Below are 18,523 nucleotides of genomic sequence, written 5' to 3'. Positions count from 1 at the left end.
GCCAGGGCCAGAGTGATATTTCTAAATCACAAATTTGATCGTACCACTCCCCTACTTAAATCTTTTAATGTGCCTGCATCAAACTCCCTTGCAAACGCCATGGTCATAAGGCTATTATGACCATATGATATTACTGTTGCCTACATTCATTTTTTTTCCCTCACAAAGCACAGTCCCTCTTTCAAAGGTCTACAGAAAGCCTGTCAAACTCACGGCTTGCGGGCTGCATGCCTCGTTTATTTGGCCCGTGTCAGCCTGAGCATGTTAGCCATGCTTGGTCTACAGTCTAGTGCAGCAGTTCTCAACCTGTGGGTCACAACCCCTTTGGGGGTCAAACGACCCTTTCACAGGGGTCGCCTAAGACCATCGGAAAACACGTATATAATTACATATTGCTTTTGTGATTAATCACTATGCTTTAATCATGTTCAATTTGTAACAATGAAATTGGGGGTCACCACAACATGAGGAACTGTATTAAAGGGTCGCAGCATTAGGAAGGCTGAGAACCACTGGTCTAGTGGATAGATGAGAATACTGGCAGGGCAATAGGATGCACTAAGTGCCATGACTGAAGTGATTATAGGATGCTCAGTAAGCAAAGGAAAAGCATCTGGTTTCTTGTTATGAGAGAGTCGTAGCTATAGCTTTAAAGCAAAAGCAGTGAAGCAAGTGAAGGAACCCCAGCCTGCTGAGGATCTCAGCTAGTCTTCCCCAACATACATACTCTTGAGCATCTCTATTCTGGTGGAGCCCCCTGTCAACTATGGGAGGGCTGTCAAAACTCTGCCCTATACTTCTTTCCTGAGTCCAGCCAGATCTATAGACCCAACAGCCTATTGGACATTTCTACCTGGATGTCCCCCAGTCACCTCAATCTTCCCCCCCCCCAATCTTATTGATTTTATCATTATGCATATTGATTTTAGAGAGTGAGGAAAGGAGAGAGAAAGAGAGAGAGAGAGAGAGGAAAACATTGAGGTGAGAGAGAACAATTGACTGCCTTTCCATACCTACCCAGCCTGGTGATCAAAACCACAACCTACATATGTGTCCTGACCCAGAATCAAACCTGCATCCTTCTGGTATACAGGACAATGCTCCAACCAACGGAGCCACACCAGCCAGGGCATCACCTCAATTTTAACATGTCTAAAGCTTATTTTGTCTTCCTACATAAACTTCCTAGATTCCCTGACTCCGAGAACTACCACCCATGACCAGCCAGTTTCCCAGGTTAGAAACCTGGAAGTCCGAGACCTTTGTCCCCCTCTCACATGACTGACTGTCACTGAGTCCCTGGAGTTCTGCATTGGCCTTCTAACTCGTCTCCCTTTCTCCTCAATGCTGTCGAGAGAACATTTAAAGAGGCAGCTACCTAGCTCATGCATTAGATTGTGGATTCTTAAGAATAGGAATTAAGTCCTTTGTTCTCTGTGCCCCAGGGCCTCAGTATTCCCAGCAGTACAGATGAGTGTTCACTGTTTTTGAGTGAATAAATAATGAGTAGTATGAAGGGAGAAAATTTTGTACCCACATTCTTGGAGTAGAGTGGTTTCTTGGCTCCAGCAGGGGTCAGCCTGGCACAGCCTTTTCATCTGGCTTAATATGTGAGAAGAGAGGTTTCTATTCTTTTTTTAAAAAAAAAAAAATTGTTATTGATTTCAGAGAGGAAGGGAGAGGGAGAGATACAAACATCAATGATGAGAGAGAATCATCGAATGGCTGCCTTCTGCATACCCCCTACTGGGGATAGAGCCTGCAGTCCCAGGCATGTGCTCTGACCGGAATCTAATTGCAACCTCCTGATTCATAGGTTGACGCTCAACCACTGAGGAACACCGGCAGGGCGAGGTTTCTATTCCTTTTAAGCCTAGGAGCAAATGGGTAGAGGATAAATTTCCTTCAGATAAATCCTCCTCTGTCAGTACTTTTTGCATTTTGGTAATAATGAGAGGAAAATTTCTGGATTATGTTCAGATCGTGAGAGCTGAAGCAAATAGTTTCTTACCTGTCATCTCTTGCATTATTTCACTTTTACAGATGGACTATCCATCTAATAAACTCACTATCATTCACATGATTTGCCTGCCTCATTGCTAATGAACAAGTAATTAATTCTTAACATTTCCATGCATAATAATTAGGAAGTGATAAAAGTTTATTTAATGAACAAAGGGGGAAAGACATTTAAGGTATAGGGAACAGTTTAGACTAAAGCACTGGATTATGAAACAGAATGGAATGTTTGAGGAGCCACAGAAGCACAATATTGCCTGAGTCTCATGCTGGGGTGATAAGGAGAGCAGTTGGAAAAGCTGAGGCTGGATTATGAAGAGTCATATATACCATGATAAGAATCTTTTAGCTCTTCCAGAAAGTAGCCAGAGGTGACCCAGGAAAATGGTTCACTATTCACTTGACCCAGAACACCCCACAAAATCACGCAAATCAAGAGATGCAAATCTTCGTGTTCACTTTAAGGACACTCATGAAACTGCCCAGGCCATCAAAGGTATCCATATCTGAAAAGCCACCAAGTATCTGAAGGATGCCACATTACAGAAGCGATGTGTGCTGTTTCATTGTTACCATGGTAGAGTTGGTAGGTATACCTAGGCCAGGGGTGGGCAACCTTTTTGTGAGTGTGTGTCAAAGCCAGCAAAATCTCTGACTCAAAATTCTTCTGCATACTAATCCTAATTTTTGAGAACATGTTATGCCTACTTGATATCTCTTAAGGTGTATGTATGTGAAGAACCGTGAAGAAATAATAAAATTTATTCGAGCAACAAAAATACAGTATATGATGATGAAAAATACATTTATTTTTTTAATGTATACATGTCACTGATAGTCCGACAGAAAACTTTATGACTCCATTTGATATTATCAGTGGGACTTTTGCTGCTACATCACTGATGACAGAGATTTTACATCAGGTTTATATTTCGTGACCTTCAGAGATATGCACGAGCTACTACTTTCATCCGTCAGGCTACTCCTATTACGAGACTTAACAAAATTCATCACTGAGAACAAAGGTTCACAAGCGTATCTGGATGAAAACATGGAGAGTAACGCTGTTGCAAAATTTTTTAAACAGAAAAAATTTTCTGGAATGGCATTCCAAGTCCTCAATAGTTCGTTTTTGACACTTCTCTCTGGTACTCCTGTCTCTAATCGCGTTTTTTCAATGTTTTCCAAGTCAACTCTAAGGTCAATAAATTTCTGCTTCCAAATTGAGCTACTCTGAAATTCAATCAACTGCATTTCAAAGTCAGCCATGTCTATCCATGAAAACATTTGTAAGTTTAGTTCCTCTAGTTTTATGCTGTCTGGAAACCTCATGAATTTTGCTGTCTCTTCCAGTTCTCTGAATTTTGCAAATCTTGAGAAGAACTGCTCAATAGTTGACTCGATGATGTTTAAAAACAGCTTTTGAAGGCTTTGACAGTCTGTTCTGTCATCTTTTGGGAGGTCTTTGATGTGCCTCTTGAGGTTTGGGAAATATCTAAATCTCTCACCATCCACATCCCTCTTAAAGACTTCCAGTTTCTTTTCAAAAGCCTTTATGTAACCAAACATAACATCAAGTGTCTTGCCAGTTCCTTGTAATTTAACATTTAAGTCATTCAAATGTTCACAAAAATTGTAAATGGAAGATTATAAGAGAGGGTTTCGTGTGCCAGCAAAAGTTACTGGCATAGCCCTAACGGGTTTAGCTCAGTGGATAGAGCATCTGCCTGTGGACTGAAAGGTCCCAGGTTCAATTCTGGTCAAGGGCATGCATCTTGGTTGCAGGCACATCCCCAGTAGGGGGTGTGCAGGAGGCAGCTGATCGATGTTTCTCTCTCATCAATGTTTCTAACTCTCTATCCCTCTCCCTTCCTCTCTGTAAAAAATCAATAAAATATATCTATAAAATAAAAAGTTACTGGCATGCCATGTTTGGCACGCATGCCAGGGGTTGCCCACCCCTGACCTAGGCCAAACAATGGAGCTGGACACAAGGTCAATGGCCCAAAAAGAGTGCTGAATTTTTGCTGCACATGCTTGAAAATGCAGAGAGTAATGCTGAACTTGGGGTTTAGATGTAGATTCTCTGGTCACTGAGCCCATCCAGGTGAACAAAGCTCCCAAGATGCGACACAGAATTTACAGAGCTCATGGGCAGATTATCTCATACATGAGCTCTCCCTGCCACATTGAGATGGGGGGGGGGCAGCTTTTTTCTAAACCAGAAGAGGAAGTTACACAGAAGAAAAAGATATCTCAGAAGAAACTGAAGAAATAAAAACTTACGGCCTGGGAGTAAATTCAGCATGAAAGAAATCCTACTAATAAAAGTAAAAGAAAAAATCTTTCAGGCATTCAGGAGTTGTTGGAGGGAATACAAGGAAATGAAAAATTACTTTTCTATATACACTGAGTGGCTAGATTATTATGACCGGCCAGTACTTCATTGACACTTCCAAAACTATGGAATATTGAAAACTTCCTAAGCAAGGTTTTATTATTATTACTAGAGGCCCGGTGCACAAAAATTTGTGCACTCGGGGGTAGGGGAGTCCCTCAGCCTGGCCTGTGCCCTCTCGCAGTCTGGGACCCCTCTGGGGTGACCACTTGCTGGCTTAGGCCTGCTCCCTGGGGAATTGGGCCTAAGCTGGCAATCAGACATCCCTCTGGCAGCCCAGCAGTCCTCGGGGGACGTCCATTTGCCAGCAGGGAGCAGACCTAAGCTGCAGTCACACATCCTTAGCGCTGCTGAGGAGGCAGGAGAGGCTCCAACCACCACTGCTGTACTGGCAGCCATCAGCCTGGTTTGTTGCTGAGCAGAGCTCCTCCATGTGGGAGCTCACTGACCACCAGAGGGCAGCTCCTGCATTGAGCGTCTGCCCCCTGGTGGTCAGAGTGTGTCATAGTGACCAGTTATTCCCAGTCTTTCTGCTGTTAGGGTCAGTTTGCATATTACCCTTTTACTATATAGGATAGAGGCCTGGTACACAGGGGGGGGCCAGCTGGTTTGCACTGAAGGGTGATCTGGATCAGGGTGGGGGTCCCCATTGGGTGCCTGGCCAGCCTGGGTGAGGGGCTGATGGCTGCTTGCAGCTGGTCACACCCCCTTCAGGTTGGGGGTCCCCACTGGGGTGCCTGGCCTGTCTGGGTGAGGGGCTGAGGGCCGTTTTCAGGCTGGCGAGCGACTGAAGCTCCCAGCCTCTTTTTTTTTTTATTCTGGGATTTATTTACCTTCTATAGCTGTCACTGGAGCTGAGAGCCGGCTCCAGCTCTGAGGCCCGGCTCCAGCTCTGAGGCCGTGGCTGGCTGAAAGTAGGTATCTGGGTTTGTTTAGCTTCTATAATTGAAACTCTGTTGCCATCACTGGTGCTCTAAGCTCTGAGGCCCTGGCTGGCTGAAAGCAGGTATCAGGGGTTTGTTTAGCTTCTATAATTGAAACATTGTTGCTTCCAGAGCTCAGAGCTGGGCCGGAACAGGTGGGGAACCTTGGCTTCCTCCATCACTGGAGCAAGCAAGCCTCATATTTGCTTCAGCTGCGTGGCTGCTAGCCGCCATCTTTGTTGGCAGTTAATTTGCATATCCTGCTGATTAGCCAATGGGAAGCGTAGCGGAGGTATGGTCAATTACCATGTTTGTCCATTATTAGATAGGATTATTTGTATAACTAATTCACTTCATTGTACTGATGGGTCATAATAATCTGGCCACTCAGTGTATATAAAAGCCTAAGCAACCATCACAACTGAACAGACAACCGAACAGGCTGCGTGGGGTGACCAGGCCGGCAGGGGGAGCAGTTGGGTGCGACCAGGCTGGCAGGGAGAAGCAGTGAGGAGTGACCAGGCCGGGAGGGGGGAGGCAGTTAGGGGCAACCAGGCCAGCATGGGGAGCAGTAAGAGGCGACCAGGCCAGCAGGGGGGGGGGGGGCAGTTAGGGGCAATCAGGCAGGCAGGCAGGTGAGCAGTTAGGAGCCAGTGGTCCCGGATTGTGAGAGGGATGTCTGACTGCCGGTTTAGGCCCTATCCTGGGTCCTGGGGATTGGGCCTAATCTGGCAGCCAGACATCCCCCAAGGGGTCCTGGATTGGAGAGGGTGCAGGCTGGGCTGAGGGGACCCGCCTCCCCCCCCACACCCCGAATGAATTTTGTGCACTCTAGTGCACAAAACTTGGGCCTCTAGTATAAAGATAAGGCTGGCAGCAACATGGAGAATTAATTGAAGGGAATGAGACTAGAAACAGGGTCTGAGGCCACTGGACTTCTCAGATGAGACATGGTATGGGCTCAGCTATCTAAGAAGTAGAATTGATGGAGTTTTTTTTTTTTGTTTTTTTTAAAATATATATTTTATTGATTTTTTTACAGAGAGGAGGTAGAAGGATAGAGAGTTAGAAACATCGATGAGAGAGAAACATCGATCAGCTGCCTCCTGCACACCTCCTACTGGGGATGTGCCCGCAACCAAGGTACATGCCCTTGACCGGAATCGAACCTGGGACCCCCGAGTTCACAGGCTGACGCTCTATCCACTGAGCCAAACCGGTCAGGGCTGATGGAGCTTTAGTGACTGGTTACATGGGATGAGAGGATGGGGGAAGGAAAGTTAATTAATAGGTTTCAGATTTAACAAGGGGATACAGAAGGAAAAGCATGTTTGGAAGGGGGAAAGATAATTAGTTGAGTTTTAGATAGGATGAATTTGAGGTGTCTATGGGATACCCAGGGGGAATGTCCTGCAGATATGTGGATATACATTTCAAGAGAGAGGTGAAGTCATTCAAGGAGGGGGTAGAAACTTAAGTAAGTGGGGAAAATTGAAGGTGCAATCCTAAGGACTACCGTACCTAAGACAACACATATGAAGGGCTTAGAATGGAACCTGACTCATAGTGAGCATTGGTCTGCCTGGCTTGGGGTTGTATCTGACTTGGTAGGTAAAGAAAGGAAGAAGGAGGCAAGAACAGAATGGGCCAGTTTATTTTCACTCTATTTCTTGGATTACCCTATTTCTAACATTGGGAGCCCTGGCCGGTCCATGGATGGGAGAGGAATGGTGCACTCAGAGCTTGGTTATTATTCTGGACTTTGCCAGGAGTCAACAGTCAGCAAAGTATAACCAGAGAAAGAGAGAGAAGGGGGCGGGGGCCAGGAGCTAGCCAAAGGGGCTGCTAGGCTGCCTGTGCTATGCTGGGGCTTTTGTCCTGCTGAAACACAATGGAGCTGGGTTACATGCTGACCTGGCATTCTGGGAATGGGGCTGGGATAGACATTTCACATGGTGGAAACAGAGATGGATGGTCACTCAGCCCCTCAGGACCATAGCTCTCTTCAAGCACATTTTAATCGCTAAAGAGGATGTTCAATACTTGGCAATTATAAATTATTTATATATGGTTAATTCATGGATCAGCTCATTTATATGTTTATTTAGGGCAGCTAACAACATATGTATATTGCTTGGGCATATCTCATTGGATCCTCATACAATCCTATAAGATCTGCAAGGCAGATATTTTGATGGAACTCAAACATGGGTTATTCTTTAGGTCCTGATGATGTGGGCTGGCTCGGAGTTGCTTCAGAAAGGTGATGAATCAGTCCTGGACACTTCAGAGGTAGCTACAGTAAATCATGTGGAACCCACTGTGGAGAAATAGTGCAAGACAAATAGCTCTGCCTGAAGATTCCCTGAGCTCATTTGCCCCCTAGTAGTATGGATCATGCTCCCTGTGGCACCTCTCTGGAACTGAGAAATGAGGCCTTCTTTATCACAGGGGGGGACTAAACTTGGGATCATTAGCCCCAGGAATATAAAGAGGTTGAAAGACTGATCATTAGTAATCAAGAGATAATTCAATCAAGTAATCAAGAGATAGATGAGACTCCAAGATGATTACTACTATAAGCCATAACATAACTTTGTAACTACTCCAAGTTTGTTATTTTACAAATCCCTTTTCTCCATTTTCATAGTTCGTAGTGGAAAAAACCTTCACAAATGTCTGTATGTTTAAGGCAAGAAGAGAGGAGGGTAGCCCTAGCCAGTTGGGCTCAGTGGATAGAGCAGGGGTGGGCAAACTTTTTGACTCAAGGGCCACAATGGGTTCTTAAACTGGACCGGAGGGCCGGAACAAAAGCATGGATGGAGTGTTTGTGTGAACTAATATAAATTCAAAGTAAACATCATTACATAAAAGGGTACGGTCTTTTTTTTCAATAGTTTTATTCATTTCAAACGGGCTGGATCCGGCCCGCAGGCCGTAGTTTGCCCACGGCTGGGATAGTGTCAGCCTGCAGACTGAAGGGTCCCAGAGGTTCAATTCTGGTCAAGAGAACATACCTGGGTTGCTGGCTTGCCAATCAATGATTCTCTCTCATCGTTGATGTTTCTATCTCTCTCCTTCTCCCTTCCTCTCTGAAATTAATAAATACATATTTTAAAAAAAAAGAGAGAGAGAGAGGGAAAAGTAGAGAGAGTGTTTCACTAAGCATTTGCCTCCTGCACATGCCCTAGAGTGAAACATCTTTGCAAACCCTGAAAAGAATACCAAGATGAATTGGGGCGTGTCCTGGATGATCCAAGGAGTAGACCTCCTTATATTCCTGGGGCTAATGATTCCCCTGCATTCCCAGGGAATCTTTAAAAGATACTTTCCTTTGCAGATTCCAATGGCCCATTTGTTAGTTCTGTGCCCACTGGCCTGACCCTCTCCAACAGTGTCCTCTGTCTTGACCCAGAGCACAGCAGCCATCCTGGCCTTGATCCTCTTCTACCCCACACTGCCTCAGATGGCTGCAACCCAGCTGGTCAACCAGGTTAGCAGCAGCTCCCCTCCCTGAATAGGGTAGCACTAGGTAGGTAATGAGTTGTGTGGCTGATAAGACTTTAAGGAAGTCTTTAAGCTCCCCCCACACCCCAGGCGTGGCTCAGGGCTTGAGTGTTGACCTATGAACCAGGAGGTCATTGTACGATTCCCAGTCAGGGCACATGCCCAGGTTACAGCCTTGATGCCCAGTGTGGGGCGTGCAGGAGGCAGTCGATCAATGATACTCTCTCATCATTGATGTTTCTACCTCTCTCTCTCTCTCTCTCTCTCTCTCTCTCTCTCTCTCTCTCTCTCCCCAGCTTCCTCTTTGAAATCAATAAAAATATATATATTTTTAAAAAGACTTTAAGGAAGGAACAAAGAAGGGAGCACCCCTGCTCTGTGCACCCTCTCATTGAGCCAATATCATGCAAACAGACCAATGAGGTTTTGTTCAGCAATTCAGGAATTTGGGTGACTTGCTGCAGATCCTTTGCTTAAAGCTTCTTTGGTGGATGGATCATGGGGCCTGAGGACAAAGGGAGGATGTATGTGTCCCCCCACCCTTTGTCCTAGCATCTCTAGTCTCCTCTGGTGAGCAAGAGGACTCATATAGACCAAGCTCTGAGCATGGAGTTTTCTCTACTCTCCAACTGGTACTCACCGTGTTTGCTGTGCCTTCCCCACAATGTGGAGGGTTAGATGGGGAAGGCAGCCTGGTGGTGGGTCTCTCGGTGACTGCTGGAGCGCCGGCATGGGTAAGAACCCCACCCATACCAAACAGGGGGCTTGGGGAAGGGTGGAGTCTACTCCTCAAGGGAGAGACAGTTGTTGTTTTTTGTGTTTGTGTTTTAAGGAACTAGACTAATAGAAAACATTGAGTATGCTAATTATATCTAAATCAATGCAAAAACTCAAGTGAGTTTTTGAGAGTTCATCTCTAGTTTGCTAGTTTGGCGTTCCACTGAGTGGAGAGGCTGGTGTGAAAGGAAATGGGCTGGCGTTCAGTCCTCCAGGGGGAGGTTTAATGAGGAATAAAGGAGAGAGGTTGGTAGCATCAAATAAGGAAATTTAATCATTTTTAGATATGTTTGTATTTATTGAAGAGAGAGAGGAAGGGAGAGGAAGAGAGCGATAGAACCATCAACGAGAGAAACATCTATCGGCTGCTTCCTGCACACCCTGTACTGAGGATCGAGCCGGAAACCCAGCATGTGCCTTGACCGTGTTGAACTGGTGACCTTTTGGTGCATGGGATGATGCTCAACCGATTGAACCACAGCAGCCAGGGCAGAAATCTAACCATTTTGTGTGATGTCTATAAAGGAACCAAACTAGCTGCTCTTTGCCCTCTGTCTCGTATTTTAAGAGGTTACAGAGTTGGGGGCTAGGGATAGTCCCTTCCTGGGAATAAAACCCTGGTCGAATGGCTCCTATTTATTAAGTGCTTTATTCTGTGTTAGGCACTATACTAGGCCTTTACCTACATTTGATAAGATGACGCCCAGAGAGCTTACATTAATTTATTCAATAAATGTGTCAAGCATGGGTTTGCAGTGATGGACAAATCAGACACATCGCCACTTCCCTGGAGTTTATATTTAGTGGGGATAGCTTCCTCACCTAGAAAGTGGTAAAGCCAAGATTTTTGTTGTTGCTGCTGTTCTTAATGGATTTCAAGTGTATAGAATAGTTCTTTGTTTATGACATCCTCTCCTCGTTGGCCTATATATGGCTCACCCTTACTTGGTTTCTTTTTAAGATAATACTTAATCATCATTACTAACCATCCACCCACAAGTAAAACTAGAACCTTAACAGTCACAGAAATCAACACACAGGCACACATATATGTTTTGTGTGTGTAGTTTCATCTCATTTATAATATTCTGAGAAGCATATTTTCATTTAGATGTTTTTTAACTCTACAAAAAGGCTATCATGTCATGCATAGTCTGCTGGCACAATTATTTTCTTGATATTTTATTGCTAAGGTTCATCCCTATTATTGAGTATTACTGTGGGTTCACTCATTTTGACTGCTGAATAATTCCCATTGTGTGAATAGACCACTGTTTATTGACCCATTCTCCTGTCAATGGGCACCTGGGTTACTTCAAGTGTTTTGCTGTTGTGAACAGTGCTGCTCTGTGGATGTCTCCTGGTGGAGGTTTAGAAAGGTCTCTTGGGTGTATAAGTGAGCAGTGAAGTTCCCGAGTCAGAAAGCATGTGTTTGTTTACCTTTACAAGAGGTGGCTGTACTGTGTTCCGAATGGTTATCCCAATTCACACTCCCACCAGCAGTCATAGCTAGTTCTGTCCTATATCTGAACCCAAGTATCTGCTGCTGAAGTCTCTGCTCTTAATACCATGTGTACTACCTCTCTCCTATCCAGGGGTCTTTTTTTATTTGTTTATTTGTTTGTTTATTATTTTTATTGATTTCAGAGAGTAAGGGAGAGTGACAGAAAGATAGAAGCCTCAATGATGAGAGAGAATCATTGATTGGCAGCCTCCTGAACCGTGACCTCCTGGTTCATAGTCGACACTCAACCACTGAGCCACACCAGCTGGGCCAGAGGTCCCTTTTTAGAAGCAACACAAACCCTGTTCACTCTCTGGGTCCAGCAGTGATGACTGGCATCTGGGAGCATCACTGGGCATGAAGTCAGGAGACGGGTGAAGCTCATAAAACATGAGACTCCAAGACACCCTGATAGGTTGTTCCTCTTCCATGAAATTGGAAGCTCCAGTTGCCTTGGGTGTCCTCTAACCTGTTCTCAGCAACTTCCGCCTTTGTTGTTACCCTGCCTGTCCATCCCCAAGCCAGGTACAGGAGGAGGCGAGGAGCATCGGCCCTGCTCTGTGTGCCTCCTCTCTCCCCACAGGCGTGCTGGGTGGGACCGATGCTCGGCACCAATATTGCGGGCCCAGCCTTCACATGTTTGTTCTCCTCTGGTGCTTCACGAGAAAAGCCGTGGCCTTGATGACCTGCTACAGTGTGGAGGCAGTGAAGCATACCAGTGTTTCCCATTTTGCCTTCACCACCCCACAACCCCCACTTCCAGGTTCCAAGACCCTCCCCAAGCCCGAGCACAACCAAAGCTCTTTCTTCAAGCTGCCCTTCCCCGTCCTGTCCTTTTCTCTCTTTTGACCAGCCTGTTTCCCACGTATCCCCACCCCTTCCTTTCCCAAAGAATCAACGTTTAGGACTCCAGTGTCCTGATCACAGCCACATTAGGAGGCATTAAACCCTCCCATTGCTTCATAGCCAAGACTGTTTCTGTCCTTTCAGTACCTCCTGCTAGGACCTCGAGAGTTAGGGAAGGCGACTGTAAAAGCTGATTCTGGGATTTAACCCTTTTCCTCTCCCCAGTCCTCCAACCTCACTTCCAACCTGTCCATGGAAGGTAGCTTCTTCCCCCTATCTGTCTCTGTGCCTAAAAGGCAGGCTGAGGGTTGGGAAAGGAAGGTGCTGGCATGGGTTGGGGGTCAGGAACCCGGGCTCTGAGAAAGCCAGACACAGCAGAACTATTCTTGTCCCAGAGCTGCAGGGTGCACAGATTCCAGCGCAAACCAGCCAATAGAAGAAGGCCCTCTAATCCCAGAGAACGAAAGCATTCTTCTCAGTTATCCAACATCCCTGCTGCACCCCACTCCTGACCCCCACCCTCACCCTTACCCCTGGCTGACTCAGCGGGGTCTGGAAGCCCCCAGGAGCACATTCTCATAGTCCGTGAAGTGAACTCAGCTTGCCTGACCTTCCACACAGAGTTGAGGAATGTTCTAATATAGATGTCAATCAGGACTATGAACCCTAACTTTGACATAAAAAGAAAAGGACCTGCCCCCTATTCTTGGCCCTTTTCTTCCAGAGCCCCTCCAGCCCTGACCCTACCCCCACCTTCACACCCACGCCTCTGCTCACCTCCCAGTTGAGGAGGGAGAGTCCAGCAGCTCTATCAGAGGCATGAGAGCGGGCCAGCCCGCTGCGGCTGTGAAGGGGTTAAGAGGCTGGGCCAGCCCCTCAGCCTGCCCCTCCCAGGGATTCAGAGTCCTCTATAAAGGGGCCTCTCCACCCAAAGCAGGCCAAGGGGGTATAGGGACCCAGGCATTGTGCCCCTGCCCTCTGCCATGTGGGAACTGCAGTCAGCCTCCTTCTGGAGGGCCATATTTGCCGAGTTCTTTGCCACCCTCTTCTACGTCTTCTTCGGGCTGGGGGCCTCGCTGCGTTGGGGCCCGGGACCCCTGCACGTCTTGCAGGTGGCTCTGGCCTTTGGCCTGGCCCTGGCTACGCTAGTGCAGGCGGTGGGCCACATCAGTGGCGCCCACGTCAATCCTGCAGTCACTTTTGCCTTCCTTGTGGGCTCCCAGCTGTCCCTGCTCCGTGCCCTCTCCTATATGGCAGCCCAACTCCTGGGAGCTGTGGTGGGGGCTGCCATGCTGCACAGTGTTACCCCACCTGCTGTCCGAGGAAACCTAGCGCTTAACACGGTAATGATCGGCTGAGCGGGGCTGCGGGAACCTGGTGCCTTGACGCCCTGCCCGGTGCAGGTGGACCCGGACCCCGGGGATCTGGGACATGGTGTGTGTGAGGGTGTGTGTGTGTGTTTCAGGGTGGGGAGGGTCCGCAGGTGCTTTGGAGGGATAAGAGTCTAGAGCCCTGGACTGAGAATCAAGGAACCTGAGTTCCCGTCTCAGCTTTCCTTCCGATTCCTCGCAGGTTCTTGAGGACTTGTTTTACCTATGGGACCTCAGTTTCTGCATCCATACAACTGGGTGCGATTGCTTCCAACGCGAGGAGAAATTAGAAAACAAACACAGTTACTATCATCTTTCGTCTCTAGGAGAGGGAGGAGGGTGGCTCCTGCCCGGGGAATCTAGAGGAGGCAATGCTGTGACAGCCCTACTGAACCTCCTCTCTTCTTCCTTTGCCTAGTTGCACCCTGGGGTGAGTGTGGGCCAGGCCACCGCGGTGGAGATCCTCCTGACGCTGCAGTTGGTGCTCTGCATCTTTGCTACATACGATGAGAGGCGGAACGGCCGCCTGGGCTCCGTGGCCCTGGCGGTTGGCTTTTCCCTCACCCTGGGGCACCTCTTTGGGGTAAGTAGGAGAGGGAAGCAACTACTCCTTTAAGGCCCCAAAACCTTTCTCACCTAACTATCAAACATGAACATTACTCACCCCTCTCTGTATCAGTGAGCCCAGAGGAATCAATCCTTATCACTCTCTCTTGTGGCTGCTGTACCTGGTCTTTCTTGAACCCAAGGTGGAAATGAATTGTGGGTATTTGTGGGCTTAGCTGATGGATCCACAGTCTATCCCCAGATGGGGCATCAGCACCTCCACTCCACGGTGGTGCTCCCATGCGGTTGTCCTTCACTGCTCGCTGCTAGAGGCAAGGGGCCAGCCCTCAGGGATAAGGGAGCTGTGGGGAGAGGAGCTGGGGAGAGTGGGGGAAGTGTCTTAGTTACAACTGTGTCTTTTGCAGATGCATTACACTGGTGCAGGCATGAACCCTGCCCGCTCCTTTGCTCCTGCCATTCTCACCAGAAACTTCACCAACCACTGGGTGAGTGCGGGGAGAGGAGCGAGATGCAGAGGCCCCGGATGGGTGTGGAATGCAGGTTCCAGGTTTGGTTCCTGCTTCCACCTGGGTGTGCTGACTGCTCTACCAGCACTCAGCTCAACGGGCTGTCACAGAGTTTGGGATGCCTGTGTGAGCAGGATTCATTATTTTGCCAGGAAGAGAGGCTCTTGCACATATTGTTCCTTCACTGGTTAGTTAGGGGATTTTACTGAGTACCCACTGTATTCCAAAACTAGCACCGTCAGGACAGACAACTGAACAGGAAGACAAACATTCCTGCTCTCAGAGGTCAGGATGGGCCTGGGCCTCATCCCCGCTCTAGCACTTTGCTAGCCTCGTGCGTGACCATGGCAAGAACACAATCATTCTGCACCTCCATTTCCTCACTATAAAACAAGGTGTTATGGACAGTAAGTGTGAAAGTTATAGCACAGAATCAGGTATGGAATAAGTCCTCAATAAAAATGCATTGTCTGTGTTGTTTGGCCATATGACAGACAAAACCTGAAAACAATTCAAAACATTTTCAGGCTGCTCTGTCTGTGGAGTAGCCCACTCTCTGTCTCAGTGCTTCACTAATAAATTCTTTCACTTTAAACTCTAATAATTTTTTTCAAAGCTGTATACCCATTTTCACAGCCACATTATTCACAGTAACCCAAGTGTCCCTTACAGATGAATGAAAAAACAAAATTTAGTATATACATATAATGGCATAGTATTCAGCCTTACAAGAAAAGGAAATCCTGTTATATGCTGCAACATGGATGAACCTTGAGGACATTATGCTTAATGAAATAAGCCAGTTACAAAAAGACAAATACTTTATAATTGCACCCATATGTGGTATTTACAGTAATAGAATTCATTGAAATAAAGCAAAATGATAGCTGACATGGGGTAGGGAGAGGGGAAATGGGAGTTGTTGGTTAATGGATGTAGAGTTTCAGTTTTGCAAGATGAAAAGTTCTGGGGATTGGTTGCACAACCATGTGAATATACTTAGTATTATTGAACTGCACAATTAGAAGTGGTTAAGGGCCCTAGCTCAGTTTGTTAGAGTATCATCCAAATACACCAAGGTTGTGAGTTTGATCCCCGGTGAGGGCACATACAAGAAGCAACCAATGAATGCATAAATAAGTGTAACAACAAATCAATGTCTCTCTCTCTCTCAAGTCAAGTTCTTTTTTTTAGGTAAATTTAAAAAAAGAAATGATTAAGATGGTAAATTTTATGTTATGTGCATTTTTTCACAATTAAAACATTTTCAAAGTAATATGCAAACTAGTACCAACTAATAACAACAAAGAGAATGTACATGTGTTAAGAAGGTATGGGATAAAGGAATAATTTGATGAGTCAGAAAAAAAATGGTGAATTTTGAAGTGCAGACAGTGGAACAGGTTAGAGTTTAAAAACACACAAACAGCCCTAGCCAGTTTGGCTCAGTGGCTAGAGCATCGGCCCGTGGACTGAACGGTCCCAGATTCAATTCCCGTCAAGGACACAGATCCCTTGGTTGCAGTATTACACGCTTGATCCTTGAGCCCCCTCGGGGTGCATGCGGAAGGCAACCAAAGATGTGTCTCTCTCACAATGACTTTTTTCTCTCTGTCTCTCCCCTTCCCTTCCACTCTCTCTAAAAATCAATGGAAACATATCCCTGAGTGAGGATTAACAAAAACAAACAAACACTGATTTCTGTTTAAATAGTGCCCAAGTATGTGCCCAAGTACATCTGTGTTTTTTTAAAATATACTTTATTGATTTTTCACAAAGAGGAAGGGAGAGGGATAAAGAGTTAGAAACATCATTGAGAGAGAAACATCTATCAGCTGCCTCCTGCATAAACCCTACTGGCAGTGGTTCTCAACCTTGGCTGCACATTAGAATCACCTGGGAATTTTTTAAAATCCTCATTTCTGGGCCTCATCCTCCAGAAATTCTGTTTCTTTGTTACTCATGTTGTGGCCCCGCCCCATAACAAAGAAACAGAATTTCTGGAGGATGAGGCCCAGAAATCAGGATTTTAAAAAGACTCCCAGGTGATTCTAATGTGCAGCCAAGGTTGAGAACCACTGCCTACTGGGGATGTGCCCGCAACCAAGGTACATGCCCTTGACGGGAATTGAACCTGGGACCCTTCAGTCTACAGGCCAACGCTCTATTCACTGAGCCAAACCGGCTAGGACAATCCATCTGTCTTCTGCCTGTGGAGTTGAGAAAGGAGCAGCCTTGCCCTTGGTCCTCTCCCCAAGCCTGATGACTCCTTTCCTCTTCCTACAGGTATACTGGGTGGGCCCCATCATCGGAGGGGGCCTGGGCAGTCTCCTCTACGACTTCCTCCTCTTCCCCCGGCCCAAGAGTGTTTCTGAGAGGCTGTCTGTCCTCAAGGGCACCAGGCCCAGGGACCCCAGTGCACAACCAGAGGGCACAGGGGAGCCTGCTGAATTGAAGACCCAGGCCCTGTAAACGCTCCCGTTGAACAGAGGGAGTAGGAAGCTCCTGAGTTTATGTGGAGGGGCTAAGCCACCCCTGGGTGAAGAAGGAGGCTGTGGGGAGGGGCTTGTACTTCTTTATTGTTTAATTTACGTGTGAGTTGTTTTTTTGCCTTTTGCTGTGTGAAATCTTTCAAGTTGCATTCATGAGCTGGTCGGTGCAAACTTCCCTTCCTCCGCATCCCACCTCTCTTCGCCGCTGGGTGTGCAGGATTGTGTGTGTGTGAATGTGAGCGAACGTGGCTGGGGTTTGGGGCGCGGCAGGAGAAGCAGGGAAGGGAGAAGAGGTATCATCCTACACCTTCCTCTCAGTGTGATGAGCACAGGAAACCAGGACCTGAAGTTTCTGGTCACGCCAATCAAGTGTAAGGTTCTAGGTTTCTGAGAGAGCAGGGAAGCAGGGAGTACTCCTCACAGGAGGCAGATGGAGAGAAGTGGAGGACACAAGGCATTCCAGGGGGTGGGAGAGGGGCAGGGGCAGGAAGAGAGGAAATGGAGTTATTAGCCCCAGTTCGGGGTGCAGTTGTACCAGATAGCTGTGGGGAAGGTAAAGGGAGAGTGTGGCCAACCTACCTCAGGGCTGCTTGCCCCAGGGCCTTGGGTGGGCAGTAGCTCTGAGAAAAGTAAACGCTGGGGCAGAGCCGCTCTGTTAACCCGCGGAAACCTGCCTACATCCACTGCTGGGCTTTGTGTTATTCTGGCATGATGGGTCTCCGGAGACCCTGGGCGAGCGAGCTCACCAGCCAAGGCCCAGGGCGTGGGAGCCTACAATCTAGGACAGGGGTGGGCAAACTTTTTGACTCGAGGGCCACAATGGGTTCTTAAACTGGGCCGGAGGGCCGGAACAAAAGCATGGATAGAGTGTTTGTATGAACTAATATAAATTCAAAGTAAACATCATTACATAAAAGGGTACGGTCATTTTTTTTTTTTTTTTAGTTTTATTCATTTCAAACGGGCCGAATCTGGCCCGCGGGCCTAGTTTGCCCACAGCTGATCTAGATAAATTAAGTAATTTTTAACTATTCTACTTGACTTCCCCAGCAGGCCTACGTAAGCCCCAGGAGAGATCCTAGGCAGAAACAGGAAAGCTGATGCCTGGAGCAAGGCAGGGGTGGGAGGGGGGTGAAGGAGGGAGAGGCGTTGACCCTCGGTTTTTTGTTTTTCTGTCTTTCCCCAAGGCCACCCTCAGAGTTATAATTTAGAGCAGATCAAAAGACTTCAAATGGCATTTTTCTGCTTTTATCACTAGTTTTATAGTCTGTTTTATTTCCTTTTTGTGTGTGCATCTTTTCACTTTTCTCTCAGTTGTACTTTCATCTTCATCAAATCTCTCCTAACATCTCTCATATCCCAGAAATTGATTCCTTCTATTCAAATGGTTAATAATTCAGGAGATAATTAGTCGGGTGAGCCCTACCTTCTTTGTTGTTGGCAAAATACACTGATTTCAGCTGAGGCCAGAAGAGACCCTCCACGGACCAATGAATATTTATTGCTGATTTCCTTTTAGGCGCCTCCTACATGCTTCGCAAGCTTTAAACCTATACCTCCAGCGAGACGGACACCCCAGCTCCGCAAAAGCCCCCTCTTCCCAGTAACTCAACC

At 46.9% G+C, this 18,523-nt stretch overlaps 1 protein-coding gene and 1 pseudogene across 2 annotated transcripts; both read left to right on the top strand.

Annotated features, from left to right (window-relative positions):
* The first annotated feature begins 2,403 nt into the window (after positions 1-2,403).
* Positions 2,404-4,318, top strand: LOC132226160 (large ribosomal subunit protein uL22-like; annotated as a pseudogene).
* Positions 4,319-12,921: 8,603 nt separating this feature from the next.
* MIP (major intrinsic protein of lens fiber) lies at positions 12,922-17,392 on the top strand. Of its 2 annotated transcripts, XM_059683274.1 has the most exons (4): positions 12,922-13,317; positions 13,763-13,927; positions 14,316-14,396; positions 16,704-17,392. In XM_059683274.1, exons 1-4 carry the CDS (start codon positions 12,958-12,960, stop codon positions 16,887-16,889), a joined length of 792 nt encoding a protein of 263 aa, XP_059539257.1. In that variant the 5' UTR covers positions 12,922-12,957; the 3' UTR covers positions 16,890-17,392. The 2 variants fall into 2 exon arrangements, with proteins under 2 accessions (XP_059539257.1, XP_059539256.1); XM_059683273.1 differs by lacking the exon at positions 16,704-17,392 and having other exon boundaries at positions 14,316-15,067.
* Positions 17,393-18,523: the final 1,131 nt, after the last annotated feature.

The sequence above is a fragment of the Myotis daubentonii genome, chromosome 2 (genome assembly GCF_963259705.1).
Source record: "Myotis daubentonii chromosome 2, mMyoDau2.1, whole genome shotgun sequence".
Classification (NCBI taxonomy): Eukaryota; Metazoa; Chordata; class Mammalia; order Chiroptera; family Vespertilionidae; genus Myotis; species Myotis daubentonii.
The sequence above is the reverse complement of the archived record's forward strand: the minus strand, read 5'-3'. Positions and strand labels throughout refer to the sequence as shown.